At 37.3% G+C, this 21,031-nt stretch overlaps 1 protein-coding gene across 4 annotated transcripts in view; it reads right to left on the minus strand.

Moving 5' to 3' along the window:
* FSTL4 (follistatin like 4) overlaps window positions 1-21,031 on the minus strand; it is a 462,461-nt gene that overhangs the window by 271,353 nt on the left and 170,077 nt on the right. For all 4 annotated transcript variants that reach the window (XM_034404203.2, XM_034404188.2, XM_087883660.1 and 1 more), the window contains exon 4: window positions 20,450-20,698. In XM_034404203.2, the coding sequence (XP_034260094.2) occupies window positions 20,450-20,698 (249 nt within the window). The remainder of the gene's footprint in view (window positions 1-20,449; window positions 20,699-21,031) is intronic.

Here is a 21,031-nt window from a genome sequence, read left to right on the forward strand (position 1 = left end):
TTTTTTTTTTTTTTTTTTGCACACTGACCAAATCATCACATTGTTTGTGGTTTTGAAAGAGGAATTGGTATTTTGTACACCATTAATTGAATTTATTTTTTTTCAAAAGAAATAATTTATATTACAGACTTTGATTACAATAGTAAAAGCAAATACAAACTAAACTCAGAGAGAGAGAGAGAGAGAGAGAGAGAGAGAGAGAGAGAGAGAGAGAGAGAGAGAGAGAGAATAAAAACTTGCAAGAAAATAAAAAGGGAAAGATTAAAAAAACATTTAAAGAAGTGACTTCCAATCTTCATCACAGGTATAAAAAACACTACTCTTCACCCTTTACAAAAAATATCTCTTCTTCCCATAACCCATCCATAAATCATCACTATTTCAGCTCTGATATCAGCAAAAAGTCTGTAAAGGATTACCAGAACTTTATGGAAACATGTTGTATTTTAACCTTGGATAAACAAACCCACATAAAATTTCTTTCTTTTACTTCTAACAATCTTAATCTTTACTTCATTCATATATTGTTGTAGGATTTAATGAAGAAACAAAAGGTTTTGAGATTATTGTGCAGTTTAAACCAAGGAGCAGATGCAACAGACAAAGTCTTAGTTGATAATGCTAATTAGAGAGCTACATAGCCTTTTAGGATATAATAGCTTGTTTATTAGGACTGCCTATTTGCTTTTTAAGCACTTGCCATTATCACAGATTTTAGTCTCTCTTCTTCTTCTTCCTCTTCTTCTTATATTTTTTTCAATTCTTGACCATACTTCTTTTTCTGAAAATTAAATAACTGTTTTCTCTCTCCTACCTTGGTTTATTTTTCCTGACTACTAAATTATTCAAAACCTCAAAATATTTAGCTGGGAGTAGACAATTATTTTAAAGTACCACTTCTACAACAAGACTCCCTGTTGGTAACAGCATATATTATTTATGACACACATCATGACACATGTAACAATCATGATTTCGGCACCAACATTAAAAGAGTAAGTTCAGAAGAAAACAGATGCTTGTTTAATTAGCAGGAACATGCCGCACTTGGTACAAAGCCACGTGGTGATCAGATTATTCATAGCTCCCTTCTACATAATTAAAAGTTTATCAGCTTCCAATTTCCTAATCTCTTTAGAACCCAAATTTACAAAAATCTTGCTCGACATGAGTTTAGACAATCTGTGCATATGTGCCCCCTTTGAATTTATATTCCCAGCATGATAAATTAAGTTTTGATAAACGGTAGCCTGACTAGGTGAGTAAATGGCTAAGACACTGAGCTTGTCAATCAGAAAGGTTGGCAGTTTGGCGGTTCGAATCCCTAGTACAGGTCTCCTGTGTGAGCAGGGGGTTGAACTAAATGACCTCCAAGGTCCCTTCCAACTCTGTTACTGTTATTCATATAGGAGACAATTTCAGGCTTAGACTTTTCTGGATGCCCTAATCCCATCATGAATATCAGGGTGCTGTACAGGTAGTCCTCGGTAGCCAAAAAGTTTGGTTTGGGTTTGCTGGAATGAAATAAGATATTCTTTGATTTCTGACCACAATTGGACCCAGAATTTGACTGCAAGTCATTCAGTGATCACAATCCCAGTCTTTCCAATTGTAGTTCATAGGTGAACAGAGGAAGAAAGCTGTCTGCTGAAAGAGGGCAGGCAGCTCTCCTCTGTGCACAGAAAGCAATTCTTGTCCTGGGCTGGAGAAAGGCAGGGAAAGGAAAGGAAGTTTGGCTCTCCACTCAGCATGGCGGTTCCTCTCTCCTCCATTTGTGAAAGGGAAGTTCCACACTGGGCCAGAGAAAGGAAGTTCAGATCCCAAATATCCGAGCTTCCTTTCTCCAGCCCAGCATGCCAGTTTTCATCCCTTCTGTACACTAATCTATAGAATCATAGCATTTGCTAACTTTCTAGGCAGGAAGTTTAGCAAATGCAGCAGTAGAAAGCAGCTTTTTTTTTTTTAGCTTTCAAAACTACTGTGAGACAAAGCAACAGAGTGGTCAATGCCTGGAATGCACTACCTGACTCTGTGGTTTCATCCCCAAATTCCCATAACTTTAACCTTAGAATATCTACTGTTGACCTCACACCATTCCTAAGAGGTCTGTAAGGGGTGTGCATAAGCGCACCAACATGCCTACCGTCCCTGTCCTACTGTCCCCATTTATTCGTATCCATTTCTTGTATTCATAATCATATTTATACTTTTATCTGTTATCTTATACATGCTTGATAAATAAATAAAATAAATAAATAAGAAGACTAGCTCTTGCATTGTTTTTCAATGTGGGTGGTAGGGAGACCCTTTCTGTTGCTTAGAAATATCATGTTAGGTTTCTGGCTGGGAAGCTAGCAAACAAGATGTCTCTCAATGGTAGAAAGGCTGGAAAGAACATCAGATCTTCTGGATGCAAGCGCCTTTTCTCCAGTCCAGTTCTGGCATTCCCTTCTATGTGAAGAAAGGGACAACTCCAATGCTGGGCTGAAAAAATAAAGAAGCTTGCATCCAGAAGCGCCCATCACCACAGGAATCTTTTCCCATGCATGCAGGGGCCAGGAAATTCTTCCACAGGTGAGAGCTGCCTGCTGGCTTCCCCAATGACTTTCTGGAGAAGTCAGCAGAGAAGACTGCAAATGGCAATCACATGATCGCAGCAGGGGTGGGTTCTACTTACCTTTACTACTGGTTCACAACAGGGCCGCGCGCACGTGCTCGCTTCGCTCGTGCAGAAGCTTTTGTGCATGCACAGAAGCATTTTCATGACATCAGGGGCAATGGGCAGGGCCTCCCACCGATTTTACTACTGGTTCTATAGAACCGGTGCAAACTGGGGGCAACTAACCACTGGATCGCAGGACGCTTGACAAGTGGTTGTAAATTCAAGCAGGTTGCCAAGTGCCCTAAATGTGATCACGTGACCATGGGGCAAGTGAGGCAGTTATAACTTGAAGGCTGAGTCATAAGTAATTTCCCCCCGAGTCTCTTGTAAATTCAAATGGTCATTAAGTGATTAGTTGTAAACAGAGGATTACCTGCAGTGCAGTTGTTAAGCATTGTGTCATGTGACTGCATTACGTAGCTATGGCAATCCCAGAAATTCCAGTTGCCATTGCAAAGCCAAGATCAGAAGGTTGTTAAGTGGGAATTGGTGGGTGTCCCAGGTAAGGAGTCTGGAGGTGCCAAGGTGGTGGGGAAGGATGGGGGTCCCTCAGAGAGCCAATGCAGACCACGGGTGGCTGGAGGAGGGTTTGGGAGACTCAGAGCAGGTCGTATGTGAGTGGGGGAGAATGAGAAGGGACAGAAGAGGCTAAAGGAGGGTGGATGGGCAAGACCTGCAGGAAGGAGCAACTTATTGGAGTGACTTGCAACCTTCCCTACTTGCTTCCCTATTAACTTTGCTTGTGGGAAACTGGCAGAGAAGATCGTAAATGGCTTCTTGAGATGTCATAATCATGATTTGAGCACCCAAGTGTCAGAATTTGAACACATGAGTGCAGGGTTGCTTGATGGCTGGAAATTTGGGGACTGGTTGTACAGCTATTTTTTTCAGTGCTGCAGTAACTTTGAACAGTCACTGAAGAAATAGACATAAGCCAAGGACTATCTGTAGTCCCTTGATGACTGGACCATTTTCTTTTATGAATAAGCTCTTGTGCAGACATATTATAAACCATACAAAAAGAGACCAGATATTTTCAGAGAAAATACTTCTCACAGCACTCTATACTGGCCACAAATTGTAGTTCTGAGTCCACTTTAGTGGTGTGAATAAAAGCCCGTTTAGTTTGAACAGTACATCCCTCCTTAGCCCCCATCTGATTCTGCTCTGAATTAAAATTTTGTTCTGGGGTGCTTTGTGAGTAGCTTCTAATTTTTTTGCTTGCTTGTTTGACAAATCTGGCATCTTATTTTCAGACATGGCAGTCACTTACGGAGGGAGGAAAACTCCTAAATTACAGATAAATACATGAAGGTGTTTGTGTAAGTAAGCATTAAACTGTAAGGTAATTTTCAAATAACTTTCTCACTCCAGTGAAAAATATCACACACATACCTCCCGCTATGCCTGAAGAGGAAAGTTTTCAATCAGTGTGTGCTACCTGCTCTAACATATGCCAGTGAAACATAGACAGTAACCTCACAATTGAAACAAAAGCTACAAGTGACGCAAAGAGCCATGGAAAGATACACTCGGCATTACAAGATGCTCGGCATTACAAGACAAGATAGAAAGACCTGCGCATGGATTAGAGAACAAACAAAAGTATAGGATATCATCAAGAGAGTAAAAGAATTGAAATGGAAATGGGCTAGTCATATGGCAAGAAGAACTGATGGCAGGTGGACCAAGGTAGTCATAGAATGGATCCCTCTTAATAAGAAGCATCCACCAAAGAGACCTAAAACAACGGTTTTAGGATCGATGACGTCAATAAGTATTGAAGGCTCAATTGGCAAAAAAAAAAAGCTCAGGACTATATTGGTTGGAAACATGCAGAAGAGGCCTTCATACTGCAGTGGATAGACAATGGCTAAAATGATGATGATGATGATGATGATGATGATGATGATGATGATGATGATAACTGATATAAAATCCTTTTTACTTCCAATTCCAATAGGAGAATGACTAAATTAGTGTTTTCCAGAACATATGCCGAACATTTACGCTATTTTTATTCCTGAAACTTCTGCTTCTGCCAAGGTCAGGACTTGAATTTGGATAAGTGTGGACAAGATGTGATTTCAGGACTGCGATGCACAAATAGAAAACTGATCAATTTTTTTAAAGCTTCCTCTCTTAAGCAGAACAATCAATACCACATTGAAGCAATGCTACTTTAGAAGGAAAAAAATGGTGCTTAGCAGAAACCTCAATGTGTTTTGTAGTTTCTAAAGAGGAAAATATATTTAAAATCTTGATAGTAGCCACCCTGGGTAAAGCCAAATATATTGCTTCTTTTTTTGTGATGAATCTGTTCATTTATATAGAACATGATAACGGCATTGCTATTTTTAGTGCCTGGACCTGCCTTTGTGAGAAGATGAGGATATCAAAAGTTCTGTACCAGATAATTTGGAGGTAATTGAACTCTGATGTGCTTCCTGACCTTTTCCAACTGTCTGCAATTGTAGTACTGGAGTCATTCATCATTTTTCTCCCTTCAAAATGTTCTTTGCCATTGCTATTGAGGGAAAGAATGCCCAATAATCAGGACACCTCATAGAAAAAGTTCTGTTCATCCAAAGATACAATGCAACTTGGTATTTGCTAAAAGCCCTCACTGATCAGATAACTCTTTCCACATTTCTCCAAACAGAATGCCCATTTCATGCTGTACTCTAAATGCATTTTTTAAAAAAATAAAGTGAGCAAAATAACTAACGATTGACTACTTCAACCCACTTGCTAGAAGTCTTCAAAAAGCTGTAACTAAACTGTGAGCACCATGTGCCAGTGTTCATAAATTGTGAATAATTTCTAATGTCTAAATTTCATATTGGCAACGCAACCATCTAAACACTAATACAGTCACTCCTCCTTGAGCAACTACCTCCGTTAGTGACCCAATATGATGGTAATAAATGATAAAAATCATTTTCTAACTAAAGCATTCATTTACAACCAAATTTTGTGTACCTGACAACACACACCAGAGTGGGTGTAATTCTGACACAGCTGTATGCTGATAATTTGTGTATTGACACTTAATTTAAGATTTGCAAAATACTGGCTGTTTGCCTAATGGTGGCTGCAGTGGCAAGCCTTTTAGGAGCCCCCACATCCCAAAAATTCCCCAGCCTTCAATTAAAACTGATTAAGGTCTGGCCAGTTTCAGGCAGCAGATTCTAATCAATTAATTAAGGTCATAGAACTGAGCTTCTTAACTTGCAATTAGCATTTGTAGAGAAGCATTATGCTGTGGAGGAAAAACAGAGCAGGAAGATATAGTTTTAAGCAAGGTCTTTGCCCTGTGAGGAGGCAAAAGGGAGAGGAGGATCAGTCACAGGACATTGTACAAGAGAACTTTATCTGAATGAGATGACAGCAGCAACCACTGTTCTTTGCAGTCTCTCTCACACACACATAGGCTACTGAACATTACATAATGGCAGTGGGATCATCTTCCTGATAGTCAACTTGTCTTGAGAAATTATATTGCACAGTAGCCTCTTGCACTATGTTAATGGGACCTTCTCTTTGGGAGCAAATTATAGTGTTTCTGCTTGTGTGGTCTGTATATATTGCAGTAGGATGCATGACAGAGTGTAGTTTAAGTTCTTCATTTCATGATATTAAATAAATAAACCTTAGGATGAATTAGAGTAAGAAGACAGAAGGGAAATAATGCTATTTCAATTTATATATTACAGAAAATATCCAAATGAAAAAAATAATGAAACCAGGGGTGTCAAACTGAAGGCCTGCAGACTGAATCCAGATCGCGGGGTGCTTAAATCTGGCCCGCGGGGACACCCTGGAAACAGCAAAGGTCCAGCCTGCAGTGCCTCTGCTAGTGAAAATAGAGCTCGGGAGGGCCGTACGTGGCCTTCCTGAGCTCTGTTTTTGGCAGCGATGGCCTCCTGCAGCCCTCCGCCAGCAAAAACAAAGCTCAGGGGTCTCTGTTTTTGCTGGCAGAGGGCTGCAGAAGGCTGTTGTGACTGAAAATGGAGTTCAGGAGCTCATTTTCTCTGGCAGAGTGTTCAGGCCACAGGCGCCCCCAACATGAATCACGTCAAGCTGGCCACACCCACCCTGGCCAAGCCCACCCAGCCCCCTGAGATCAAACAAACCCTGATGTGGCCCTCACTGAAATCAAGTTTGACAGCCCTGATCTAACTGGTTCTTCCATCCTCTTTTCCCCCATATAATTTGAATCCAAGGCTTTCAGTTTGTGGTACACAATAAATGTTTAAATGTTTATGTTGACAATGCATTCTTCTGACACATTCTAAATATTAATGTTCAGTTATTGATGACATCTGTACCACTGTAAATGTACTTGTTTGCTGGTTTCCAAACAGATGCCCACAAGATCCCAAAGTGATCTTTCTTCATGACATTGTCTTAAGTATTTAAAGTTTTTTGAGGAATTTTCCGGCAATTACAGTTATGGGTCCTACTGATCAGTCTTATCAGTTCTGTTTGTTATCCCTTGATTCTTTACACTGAAACAATTTCTGTCAACTGACATAAAAATATTTGCATGCCTAACCTATGCAAGTTTTTTTGGTTGGATTTGGTTCAGCTGAGCCATTCATTAAGCAAGGCCAATTTCACAACTAATTAAAGCTAAATACAGTGACAGTGAACTAATAAGCACTTAGCCATATCAAGGCCTACTTATAAACCATGTTTTTATCATGGCATATAAAAACAGACTACAAAATTTAAATAGGAGGAACCACTAAGCATTTGTTACCTTTTTCAGTTCAGTATTAGCACTAAGGGTCTCCTTCACTGTGTTATAGAGCTCCTATTTCCATCCAGTCTTTGACCTGAGATGTTTTTAATCTAACTTTCCAAAAGGTTTAAACTCAAGAATCTTGAACTCATACCTCCTATCAAAGAATGGATAGCAGCTGCAGCTACTGGGACCTTCACTCACCTCCATCTGATACACCAGTTGTGCTCTTTCTTGGATTTGGAAGCCTTTCAGAGAGTCTCTCATGCCTTTGTCATCTGAAATATTGATTACTCTTCTACTGTTGATGCCTATTCTGAAGCTTCAGCTAATCTAGAATAGAGTGGCACTGGGAAAGGATGGGTATGACTCAGTATGCCAATGTGACACCTCTGCTTTGAGCTGCATTGGTTGCCAGTTTGTTCCAAGTGCGATTCAAGATGCTGCTATAAAGCTCTTCACGGCACCAGGGCTTAGCTTTTGTGAAAATGTCTGTCTTCCATGTTTTCTACCATTTCAGTACAGGGTGGCATGGTGGGTATGGTATGGTCTCCTCAATTAAGCAGTGTTATCTTTTCAAACTGAGGAAAACTATCATCCAAATGGAAGACCTGCCCTCTGGAATGAAGTTTCCCCTGACATTTGTACAATTCCTACCCTGAGGACATTCCCCCCCCCCAAAAAAACTTTTTTGTTGTTGTTGTTCTGCCAGCTTGGGGTGAAAGAAATAATGTTTTTATTTTCTATTTATATGTTGTTTATAAATGCTATCTTGCTTTGGTTGGTATTGTTTTTTACATTACTTTGGTCCACTTCCCAGTTGGAGTCAGGCAGTGTCTAAACTGAATAAAATATAATAAAATAATAAATAGCCTTTATTTTTGGTCTCTTGAATAACATTGGCTCCTGCTGCTCAGATATTCATTTCTCCTATCTAATAGCTTTTCTATCCATTATTGTACATTCATCAGTTCTAATAAAAGTGCCCACCTTTTGTCAGACCTAGGAAAATACAGTACTTCCAACCAACAATTAAAAGCTAAATTCCCCTAGAAATGATATCAGCAGAAAATGTTCCCTTTGACTTGCTTACTCTTTGTAATGAATTGTTCTGTGACTAACTAGGACCATTAAGGTGGTCTTATAACCCATCGTCTATATGGCCAAATATTCACCAGCCTCATCTGTCTAATGCAACCACTGATAGCTCCTTCCAGTACTGTCTTTGATTCATCCAGTCATGCAATCTTAGTCTTCTCCTGTTATAGTTCTCGTCAGTCTTGCCAATTCTAATCATTTTCTTTCATTGGTAAGAACCCCCCCCCCACTACCAAATGTGAAGAAATTGCTGTAGCAACAGCAGAAATAAGCAAGTTGTCAGTGCCAAAAATTTGCTGGCCTTGAAATGATTTCAATCAGGACTTTCCTCTCTTTGTTAAAGAACAACTTCCTTGTTTGTAAAAACTAAATTCAAATGGTTACTCATGCCCTGATTACTCACAACTGGATTACTATAATATGCTCTACATAGGTCTGCTCTTGAAGACCATCTGGAAGCTACATCTGGTTCAAAATGCAGCAACATGAACAATAATGGTTGCTTGACAGCGTGCTCATGTGTCACCGTTGCTATGTGAGCTATATTGGTTGCCATTTGATTTCTGTGGGCAACTCAAGATGCTAGCTACTACCTCCAAAATCCTATATGGCATAAGGTCTGGGTAACTGAGGGACCACTCATTTCTAATTGTTTCTGTCCAGTTAAAATGTTCTGGCAGATTGGATATGTTCCAGGTCCTCTCTATTAAATATTATTTCGTGAGAGCAGGAAGCATGTTTGCTTGTCCATCAGGCCCCCTCCCCTCTGGAGGAACATCACCCCAAGGATAAGAACTGTGCCCTTTCTCCTGAGGTTCCAGAAAACTCTTAAAACCTGGCTTTAGGCCTAGCCTTGGAGTCAATATATTGTTTGTACTCTGGAGGGCAGGGGGACATGTTCTGTTTTGTTTAATCTGTATCATTTTGGATTGTTTAGTTTGGGCTGATTTTATCTGTTTTTGTGGATTGTTTTGTCTAGCACCCTGAGTCCATTGAAGGTGGACAGACATCTATAATAAATTTAAATAAATATGTTTCATTCTATTCTCCTTTTTTGCTCTGTTGTACATTTCTTTTTTCACTTGAAGAAACTCTGCAACTGGGTAACTATATAGTGAATACAGAATAAAAAAAATATTCAGAGAAAGACAGAATATGGGACAGAGATAATCTCTTGTATTGATCTCTGGGCAAAATAATAATTGTATTAATACAGGTGGTTCTTGTAACTTTGAGTTAACATACTGGCTGTTCTGGTACAAAACTGACTTAAATAATGGAATTTGCATTCATATTCATCGTTCAAAAATTGCCCTTTCACATTTCCATCCAAATATATTTAATGAAGTGCACAAAGGATGATGATGCATTTTTCTGAGTAGTATAGAATTTAATAAACATCAGCTTTTGTGGACCTTGATATGATTACTTTAGGATTTTTTTTAAAAAAAAGTGTTTGTGAACAAAAACTACCACCAATTGCATTACTCCTAATCTAATGAGGAGCGACAACAATCTTCCTGGTTTTGAAAGCCTGTTACACTGGATATTGCACATTTGTCATAACCAATATATTCCACATGAGATGATCAGGGAGACTGAGTAGCTTTTCAGTATTGGTAACAAATAATCTGAAATTCACATGACACACCACTATCACAAAGGAATAATTTTATATTTCAGAATGGAGTTAAAGAAGTTTTCCATCTTTTCCATCATTTTTGGTTCCAATTTGATACATTTGCTCAGATGGGTAATAGCACTGATTGTTGAAAACATTAGTCTTTAAAAATAAATAAAATGAATACAGGAAGTCTTCAGGTTACAATGGGAATTGGAACTGGAATTTCTGTCACTAAACAATGTGATTGTAAAGTGTGACATCATAGGACCATGTTGCTTAATGATGGCAAGTTCCCATTGTCATCGTTAAAAGATGATAATGGATCAGTAATTTATGTGACCACAGCTTCCACCTTTCTACTGTTTCCAACAAGCAAAGTTAATGGGGAAGCTTGTAGGAAGTCAAAATGGGTGAATACTATGGAGTGCAGCCAAACAGGTGGGACAGCTGGATAGTATGGCACCATACAAGTATGACTAGGTGGGGGAAGAGCTGCTGTAGCCCAGAGCAAATGCAGCCAGTCAGGTATGTGTATGTTGCAGAGTGTAGGTGGGGGAGAATTCTGGAGGCAGACATGTGCTATATAGAGCATAGCATGCGTCTCAGAGAGACAAAGCAGTGGGAGTGATTCACAGAAGAGACCTACAACCTCTGCTGCCAATTTTCACATTGAGTTTACTTGGGGAAATCTAGCAGGGAAAATCACGGATGGTAATAGCATGACCACAGAACTTTGCAACCATCATAAGTGTGAAATAGTTGTCAAGCACCCAAATCATGATCACATGACTATGGGGATGCTGCATAGGAACTTTGAGGATTGGTTGCAAGTACCACTTGTTCAGCATTGTCACAACCTTGACTGAATGAATGGTCATTAACCAAGTACCACTTGTAGGGTACAACTATCAAAATGAAAGCAAAAAACTCAGCAACAATGCATTTTGGATTGATTTCTGAATTGATAAGCAATAATGGAAGTTAATTAAGTCTCAGTTTATCTTTAGCTCAAACTATCAAATTAGGCTGATATAAGGCTTTTGCATTTGGATGGGAGTGGGATAAAATACAGGTCATCTTATTTTTTTTTTAAACAGTATCAGAGAAACAAAAATGTCTTTCATTTTACATCTTCATTCTAAGATTGCATTTTTCAGCTGCCATGGAAGAGAGATTTTTAAGGGTGAATGAAAATTTGGGTCAATCAGAATTTTCATATCATCTTCCAATGCTGGACTCACTGCCACTGTATACAGAAGGATCTGAAAGATCCATGTATATAAAACTCTACACATCTTAGAATTCTTGTACTGCATTTTATAACTAAAAAAGGGTACATTTGAAAAAATATATACAAGAAACCCTCATCCTCTTTGGAAAATATTGTTCTAAAATTATATTCAAACAAGAATATATATTGGTAAAGGTAGTCCTTGACTTACAACAGTTCATTTAGGGACAATTCCAAGATACAACAGCACTGAAAAAAATGACTTATCACCGTTTTTCACACTCATGACTGTGGCAGCATCCCATATTCACATGATTGAAATTCAGATGCTTGGCAACTGGCTCATGTTTATGATAGTTACAGTGACCTGGGGTCATGCAATCACCTTTTATGACCTTCTGACAAGCAAAGTCAATAGGGAAGCCAGATTCACTTAACAACGATGTTAGTAACTTAAGAACTGCAGTGTCTCAAACCTGCTTTTTCACTAAGCAACTGGATTTTCTTGGTTTTTCTTTGAAGACATTTTGCTTCTCATCCAAGAAGCTTCTTCAGATCAAAAGAATGACCCTCTAAAAGTATGCAAATGACCAGCTGTCTGCAAGGAATATAAATCCTTCCATTCCTCACTATCCTGTCTGAGCTGAAGAAGCTTCTTGGATGAGAAGTGAAACATCTTCAAAGAAAGAAAGTCCAGTTGCCTTGTGAAAAAGCACCTTTGGGACAACCATGACTTGGATGACTGAGAATCTCTACTTTTAACAACTGCAGTGATTCACTTACTCATTGTGGTCTTAAATGGGGCAAAACTAACTTAACAAATGTTTCACTTAGCAACAGAAATTTTGGGCTCAGTTGTGGTTGTCAGTTGAAGTTCATACATATATTTTCCAATGAATTCATATACATAAATTTCAATTTTTTTTACTACCGGTTCTGTGGGTGTGGCTTGGTGGGTGTGGCTTGGTGGGCATGGCTTGGTGGGCGTGGCTTGGCGGGCATGGCTTGGCGGGCCTGGCAGGGAAAGAATACTGTAAAATCTCCATTCCCACCCCACTCCAGAGAAAGGTTACTGCAAAATCCCCATTTCCTCCCGATCAGCTGGGACTTGGGAGGCAGAGAATAGATGGGGGTGGGGCCAGTCAGAATTTTTACTACTAATTTTTACTACAGAATTTCTCCGAACTACTCAAAATTTCCGCTACCGGTTCTCCAGAACTGGTCACAACCTGCTGAAACCCACCTCTGGGCTGAAAGAATATTTCAATCTATAAGAAGAAATTTGGCAAATAAAAATATCCTAAGCATATTTTAATTTTCAAATAGGAAACCAATGAACCTTTTCAAAATGACCAATTTATCATCATTCAAAGCAACAATGAAAATATATAATGTATGCATGTATGCATGTATATGTATGTGTGTGTTTGTGTGTATATATACACATACATGTATAAACATGTGTGATAACTACCTTCAAAAATCATCTTCAGCTTTGAATTCAGTAATGGTATGACTTGTCAAATAAACAGACCTGAGTATCTTTTTTCCTGATCCATTTTTAAGCTTTCAGGGTAGGCCCAATATGATACCCTGTTTCCCCCAAAATAAGACATCCCCTGACAATAAGCCCAATTGGGCTTTTGAGCGCATGTTAATAAGGCCAAGCACTTATTTCAGGGTTCAAAAAAAATATAAGACAGGGTCTTATTTTTGGGAAAACATGGTAGTTCAATTGGTTTTTAAGATTTCAACCAGACTTAAAGAAGTCTATACTGCTGTTCACTCAGGCCTTACATTACTTATTTTGTTTGAACTGCTATGGCATAATCACAAAACTCTTTCACATTATTCGATCTGTAATGGTTCATGCATATACCCACACAGCTACAAGTAACAATACATTTTTAAATCTGTCCAATGACAAATAGAGGAAACCAAAATATATTTACTTAGCAATAAGTCCAGCCTTAATAAAAGTTATTCATATGAATATATGTCTAAGTCACAGGGAGATACTTATAGGTATAAATTTCTATAGTTAGAGTAGGTTAATTATAACATGTTGCTATACCAATAGTGTTAATTCCCATATTTAACATTGCAGGAAGAACAGAAATAAAATTGTTTCATGAATGTTTAACCTCTTCAGTACATGAGACAAAACTGCTAAACTACCAGCAATGCTTGATTCTATAAAGTACCAAAATGCATGCAAAATTTTTTATTCTCAGCTTCCTATGGAAGTGAAGATAGATGGATAAGATTTTTTAGAGGGTTCAGCCTATCAACCAAATTATTTTAACTTATTTCTTGAAATGATTCGCAGTCTTTATTGATAAAATGAATTATTAGACCATAAAAGCAACAAATAGTTAATGCATAAGTAAGCTGAGGAACAAGTTCTCAACTAAGGAAGCAATATAAGAAAGAAATATATAAAGCTCAATATGCCAAAATACTTATTTTAGTCTTCATTTAATAACTTGATTTGTAGTCTGTTGTAACATCTTTTTAAAGTTAACAAAAGAGTTAGCTTGCCCATCTCTCTCTCTGATCTTTCAGAAACCAGACAACAGGACCTCACTTGTTCAGCTTAAAGTTTGGTGGGCTATTATAGTGACTGACTATAGCCATCTATCAAGCTATCTGAAGGGGAGGCCTTTCAGACAGCTTTATCCCAAGCTGTTTATATGTTAAAGCCTAATGCCAGCAGTGTATCTTAAACTGGACTTGGAAACAAATGTGATATTAGTACAAATGATGCAAAATAGATTTAATAGATTTAAGCCCTATAATACAGGGGTCCCCAACCCCCAGTCCATGGACCAGCTCCACAGCATGCCAGAAACCAGGCAGTGCAAACAAGCAAATCTCCTTCTGTAAGATGCAGGCAGTATACAAAGTCATGCCCCCTCTGGGTCGTGGAATAATCTTTGTCCATGGATCTGGTCCCTGGTGCCCAAAAGGTTGGGGCCATTGCTATCATGTTTCAGGGGCTGCAGTCTGCATCAATTGTCATTTCTGCTTTGTTTTCAATAGCAGGCCCATATAAATCACATTATAGGAACAAAGTGATTGAAAGATTTTAGTAGTATTCTGATAAGTAATTAAATGTGCCAGGCTTTGGTTTAATGTCTAGTATACTGTCAGAATGTTATCCTTCCTTGTAAATTACAAGTCTTGCATTTCATGAGGGTGCTGAATAATATGACAAATATTCTCAAAGAAACATCAGTTAGTGCCCTACTCGACTAACATTTTCTGCTTTGATTTTCCCACTTTCCCTGTAGTAAGTTTCATCTCTCATTGCAAGTGTTAATGCAATACACAAAGAAAACATTCATTATCACCTATCAATGTTTATTTTAGTGGCTTCAAGTCTTTCAAAAATGTCTGAGTGTGCATGAGCATTAAGAATTAACACCATTCATCCTGAACAACAATTTAGTTAATCCGGTATAATGCAGGATTATAGAGATGTGGATAAACTAATCCTTTCTGATTTCCCTTTCTAGTTTTGACTTCCTTTTCAAATGGAAATCAATTATTTCAGTAACAATGCAAACAAATACATGAGAAGAAACCAATGCATTGATTTCTCCCTTTTAGTTCATGGCTCCAGTGTTTTCAGTATCAACAAAATAAGTCCCATCAGTAGCATTCAAAATGCTTTGGATTCATCCTATCTTGAATTTTGAGTTTGGCAAAATTGTTTTGGAAATGTTTCAAAGCTTGGAACAGCTTGTCTCAAATACAAAACATTTCCAAAATGGCACAGGGAATTATGAAACAACTGTTTGGAACTCAAAAAAGGGTAATTTAAAATGGTGCGAATTCAAGATGTTTTGCATACCCCTGGTCCTAGATACAAGTAGTAGGTCCTAGATACAACCATTTGTTTTGCGACTGTTCAAAGTTACAATGATATTGAAAAAAAAAAGTGACTTACAACCAGCCCTTACATTTATGACTGTATTAGTATCCCCATGGTCAGATGACCAAAATTCCAACTCCATTTGAACAAGTTGAAGGTTTATTTCATCAAGTTAGTATCCTAAATCCTTCAACAACCAATCATATTTAACTGCATTCTAATAATTAAAACAGTACACTTTTCTGATTAAAGGATGCACTTTTCAATTTCAATCTCATGCAAGGCAAAATACAGTCTAAGAAAGGATTATGACTGAATTAGTCACTTATTGCTGTGAGGTCTTACATTTACTTGTACATTATGGATCAAAAGTCTGAAAATTATGTGTTATTACTTGAAATGTATGTATATATTTCAGTCCACAATAATATAGTTTGTATATTATCTACTCTTTAGATTCAATGTTTTACTGTAATAAAACGTTATAAAAATGAACTACTCATTTTGGGAGATACGAGGCCCACATTTGGTTTTATTATCAGTCAAACTTTCTTCCCTGATTTGCAAATCTGAGATCTTGACTGCAGGTGAGAAGAGTCAGAAGATAGGAGGTTTCGAGGTGAAAGGTAAATAGGGATGAAGCCTGAGCTGCTCAGGAATTAGCAAGAGGATACCTGGAGGGTAAAGCACTTGCACTGCAATTATATAGAAAGGGTGTGTGAAATCCATATGCAAGTATGGTAGTTTAGGGGAACAGAAGATTTCAGATTGGTGGTAATCTCAACTTCCAACCTAAGCCGCGGTGAGGTAGTGGTTAGAGTGCAGTACTGCAGGCTATTTCTGCTGACTGCCAGCTGCCTGCAATTTGGCAGTTAGAATCTCACCAGGCTCAAGGTTGACTCAGCCTTCCATCCTTCTGAGGTGGGTAAAATGAGGACCTAAATTGTTGTCCAATCTCCAGTGATGGAGCACTAACTTTTGAAGGCAATTAATCAGTTAATCCACTGATTAACTGTATAATTTTTTACAATTATATAAATCAAGTAAAGCATATAAATCAAATAAAGCATATAAATCAAATAAAAAAATTATATAGTTGTAAAAAGTAGAATCATTAAGAGTTGAACATTACTTCCTGTAGAACAGCTGCACTGGCTTCCAATTCTTTTTTGGTAGATTTAAAACACAAATGATGGCTCTTAAACCTTGGAATAGTTTGGGACAGGGATATTTGAACAATCATTTTTTCTGGAAAAAATGTACCCATCTGAAGATGTTCTTCTATAACCCTCAAGCCATTTCATTGAATCTTGAGATAAGACCTTTATTCTTAAACTTTTTTTTTTCAGAAGAAAACCATTTCCCATTCTCAATAGCTATTTCTTTGAAATTGGGGAAAGACTTTGGTGTGGAATGTTTACATGCTATTTAAATGGACAGTTGTTTCTCAATTTTAAGATATTTTCTTATTGTTGTGACAAGGAGTTTTTTTCTTCTACTAGTACTTTACATTTTTTCCTTCTGGAACAATAAATGTTATATTTTAATAAATATTTATTATGAGTTCTCTCAAAGTTGATGATGGGCAGGTAGGATATAATTACTTGACATAAACCAACATGCTACAAGATTAACTCTTAAGTCATTCTTATCTCAGTCTTTTCCATTTCCAATAGCTCTTTCAGGAATACTCTGCAATTAAAGGCATTTTAAATAGACCCATAGATATGCAAAATAGGGAAGGTGTAAGAAGTGAAATTAATAGACTTTCAGAATTAGATTTCTTAGACATTTGACAACTATAATTTTATATACAAATATAGCTTGTACAATTATTAGTCTTGCAAATGCATATTTATGACAAACTGCTTAAGAGTAGGAGGCACCATATGATTCCATTCCCCAGATTAAAATTCAATTACTTTCAACTGCCCTACACTGTTGTAAATTCCTTTGGCTCTGACTGCACTTATTCTGATATATTCTTACTGACTAATGGTTACTTGGCTCTAACAAGAAAATGAATTGATGCACAAACTGCTGACCATTATGGATCCACAGAATATGTCTGAAGGTTAACAAGGAAATGCAGTTCTAACCTTAATTTTGGGCACTTTTAATAATTTAAATAAATTGGTTGTATTTAAAAGTTAGGCTACAATAAGTAGCTGGACATTTTTAAAGAATAATATTCATTCATATATCTTATTATAAGAAGGTAAATCTCAATGAGTTTTGCATTGATTATACATTTATGGAAATAGGTTTAGTAGAATTAATTGAAATTACCACTAAAGTACAACTTGAATCTCCAGTACTCCCATGTCACCTCAATTCAACACACAGAGAAATGTGTGCCTATATTGAATTACTAAAATAATTATAATTACATTACAAACCTATAATTACAAATCCATTCTTTTAGTTGATGGAAGGCACTCTTGTAACACTCAACAAAAACATTTAAAGATTAGAAGACAGGTTCAAAATGAAACAATTTCCTCTGATACACATAAACAAATTAAATCTTGTTTACATATCATTCAATTTATCAAAGATACAAAAATGCATGTCTGTCTATCATCTGTCTGTCTGTCTATCTTATCATCTATCTCTCTCCCCCCCTCCCCCTCCCTCCATCCCCTCTCTCTTCTTTCTGAAGTATTTCCTTCAAGGATTTTGGTAATTATTATTTCAATCTGAGTTGTTTTCTTTTGTGTTATTATTTTTCAGCAGTCCCAAATCAACAAATGCTACATTCAATTAGATCTTGCAGACACAGGCTATAGTATTTGAAATAAATATTTGCAATGCCAGCCATTGTATGTTAATGAATCCAACAGTAAGGATATCAGAGATATTGGACTCTAAAACTTTTAGTCAATTTGAGAAGCCCTTTCCTTTTCTGTAAATTCCTCATGGTTGAGCTGGATCCATTTTTCCCTCTATCCATACAATATTTCTTATGCCACTGGTTGCCACACTATCCCAAAGCACAGTAGAGCTATCCCTGATTTAGTAATACTTTCTTTAAATGTGTCACCCTTTTTTTCCATAGAAATGTATTCGATGTGTTATCGCTGGACAGCTCAGTTTTGTTTCATCAGCTCCAAATACTTTGTTCCAAAACTTTTCAGGATTATCAAAATACTGATTTTATCAAGTTGTGTGTTTGTGTGTATGTGTGTGTGTGTGCATGTGTCTGTGTGTGTGCATTGGGGGAGGGAGGTTGTTGGTTTGGTTTTTGACATATGTTAGATAGTGACTCATAACAGTGGACAAAAGCATTCCTTGTGGTGACTCTCCCATTCAGCCATTATTGTATAAGCAACATTGTACTGTAAACTACTACTACACCAGTGTCTGCTAAAGGCCTGAGTAGGTAATTTGTAGTGATCATTTTGCAGATCTGACCTTTCAGACAGTTCTAGCAAAGGTTTTTCATGGTTTTCCAGAACTTCCTTTGACTTCAACAGTTCCATCTAACTTCAATTTTTTAATACTTTTTCACACAGCTGAAATTGCCAGCTGGATACATTTAGAGATTATATATAGACTTCCTCTGCTTTGTAAGAGTGAATTCTTTTTATTTTCAAATGCTCAGACAGCAGTTTAGAAAAGCCCATGATGGCTGAAAAACTATAACAACATTTACAACATAAGCAGGTAGAAACGTTAGAGGATTGTCTTCCCTTGCTTAATTGTAGATCTAATGAGTCAATTATTTGGGGGTCTTATTAATAAGTTTGCAGCAAGGGAAAAATAGCAGAAAGTCAAGTGGAAGGCTTTCTAAATTTCTCTAATTGCCATATTCATTGTTTTCATATTTCAGCTTTCTAAACAACTGCATGTTAATTGTAACTATGCATCCAAATTGCATCCAAAGTGAAAGCAACACAGCCTTATTTCCCAGAGAGACTTGCTATCCTTCTGGATTCCTCCAAAGCAACAAATTGCTTATGAACTTGGGAATTGTCAATATTTCAGAGGGAACTACTTTTCACTCACACATACACATGTGTGCCTACACACACACACACACACACACAGAGAGAATAGCTTCAACTACCCCAGTTTGACCCAGAATTCAGCCAAATTAAACTCATAATCCTATAAAATAGGGGAAAACTTGCTTTTGTGCAGCTTCCCTTATAAATACATTCTTAGACTAAGTATAGAAAAATGTAATCAATTTGTTCTGACCATCATAATTGGAGACAAGAAAGAAATGTAGAGTTCTAAAAGTTGATATGATTATAGGAAAAATAAGAATACCTTCATGGTTTTTCTTTTAGCCAGGTTTTTCCTACGTAACCAAGATTTTTCTACAGCCCTAGCTCAGTGGAGTCACATACACTTGATTCTGGGCTTTTTTCTTCTGGCAGCCAGCAGGCCTTATGCTGCCCTATGCTGCTTAGTGAGAGACTTATATAGATCTATTTCTGGCTCGTTAGCCATCATCAGTAAGCCACACCCACATCTCATGTATCTACCCTGTAAAGGTACAATATCTATTTTCTTACTTTTTCGTAGGTTTTATGTGTGTTTTTCTTTTAGCCAGGTTTTTCCTACATAACCAAGATTTTTCTACAGCCCTAGCTGTCTATATATATATATATATAGGTCTTTGGTTATTCGGGTCTTCTCCCACGTAAAATTGGAAGTGTCTTGGCGACGTTTCGACGAAGTCTCATTCCTCATCTTCAGGCTGGTGTTCTCGGCTTCGTGCTTCCAGGAGCAATGTGAGATGAAACATCGAAACGTCGCCAAGACACTTCCAATTTTACGTGGGAGAAGACCCGAATAACCAAAGACCTACATACAAACACCCACGAAAACCTGAGAAAACATATATATATATATACACACACACACATACACACACACATACATATGTATGTATATTTATGTATATATATAAAATTTATATGTTATATAAATATATATATATAAATGTATATGTATAAGAATTGATTACACTGCTTCTCTTCTGCTTTTCTTCAGTACTTTATAGAAAAATAATTTAAAAAATACTGCTGGTTATTAATATTATTACTACACAATATATGCAAGTTAATTAACTACTAATTCTAACACTTTCTAATACTTATGGATTAATATCTTTCTTTTCAGCCTTTGGGCTTAATGGAATCATGCACCGTATGCCACAGAAAAATGGCAGAAATTTTCTAAACAGAAAAGCACCTTACCTTTGAAGAAACAGTCTTTGTTGTGAATAATATAAATTTTCTTCTTTTGCAAGCATGATGCTCGATGCAGTTCACAATGATTTTCATAGAATTTGCCATCTGATCCACACACTGGCATGTAACTGGGCTTGCAATCATCTATGCATCTACATTCAGGTTGATTAGTCTCCTTGTTCACAAGACATTGACTTCCCCGCCCACAATACTTTTTTTCACATGACGCATGGAGCCCATCTTGCCCATAAAGCACTGAAAAAGAAGGGAAAAAATTCCCAGCATGAATAATCGAGCAGAATCACTGGAGGAAACTTTTCTTTTACGGTAACTGAGCTTTACAATATATCCAACAGGCATCAATGAATTTATGTCAACGAAGATATATTGAATTAAGACATGTTTCACAGTGTGGCATCCATGAATACGGTATATATTAATATATAAGGTACAGGTCTCCCATTGAAGGTATAAAAGACCTTTAATGGGAGAACTGAACAGTGAAATAACAGAAGAGGCTTTTTGAAAAGATTCCACATCATCAGATTTTAGATAATAATACCCCTCCTGCGCGAGCTGTACTGGCTC

Source organism: Pantherophis guttatus, chromosome 2, assembly GCF_059756535.1.
Source record: "Pantherophis guttatus breed Tessera chromosome 2, ASM5975653v1, whole genome shotgun sequence".
In the NCBI taxonomy this organism is placed as follows: domain Eukaryota; kingdom Metazoa; phylum Chordata; class Lepidosauria; order Squamata; family Colubridae; genus Pantherophis; species Pantherophis guttatus.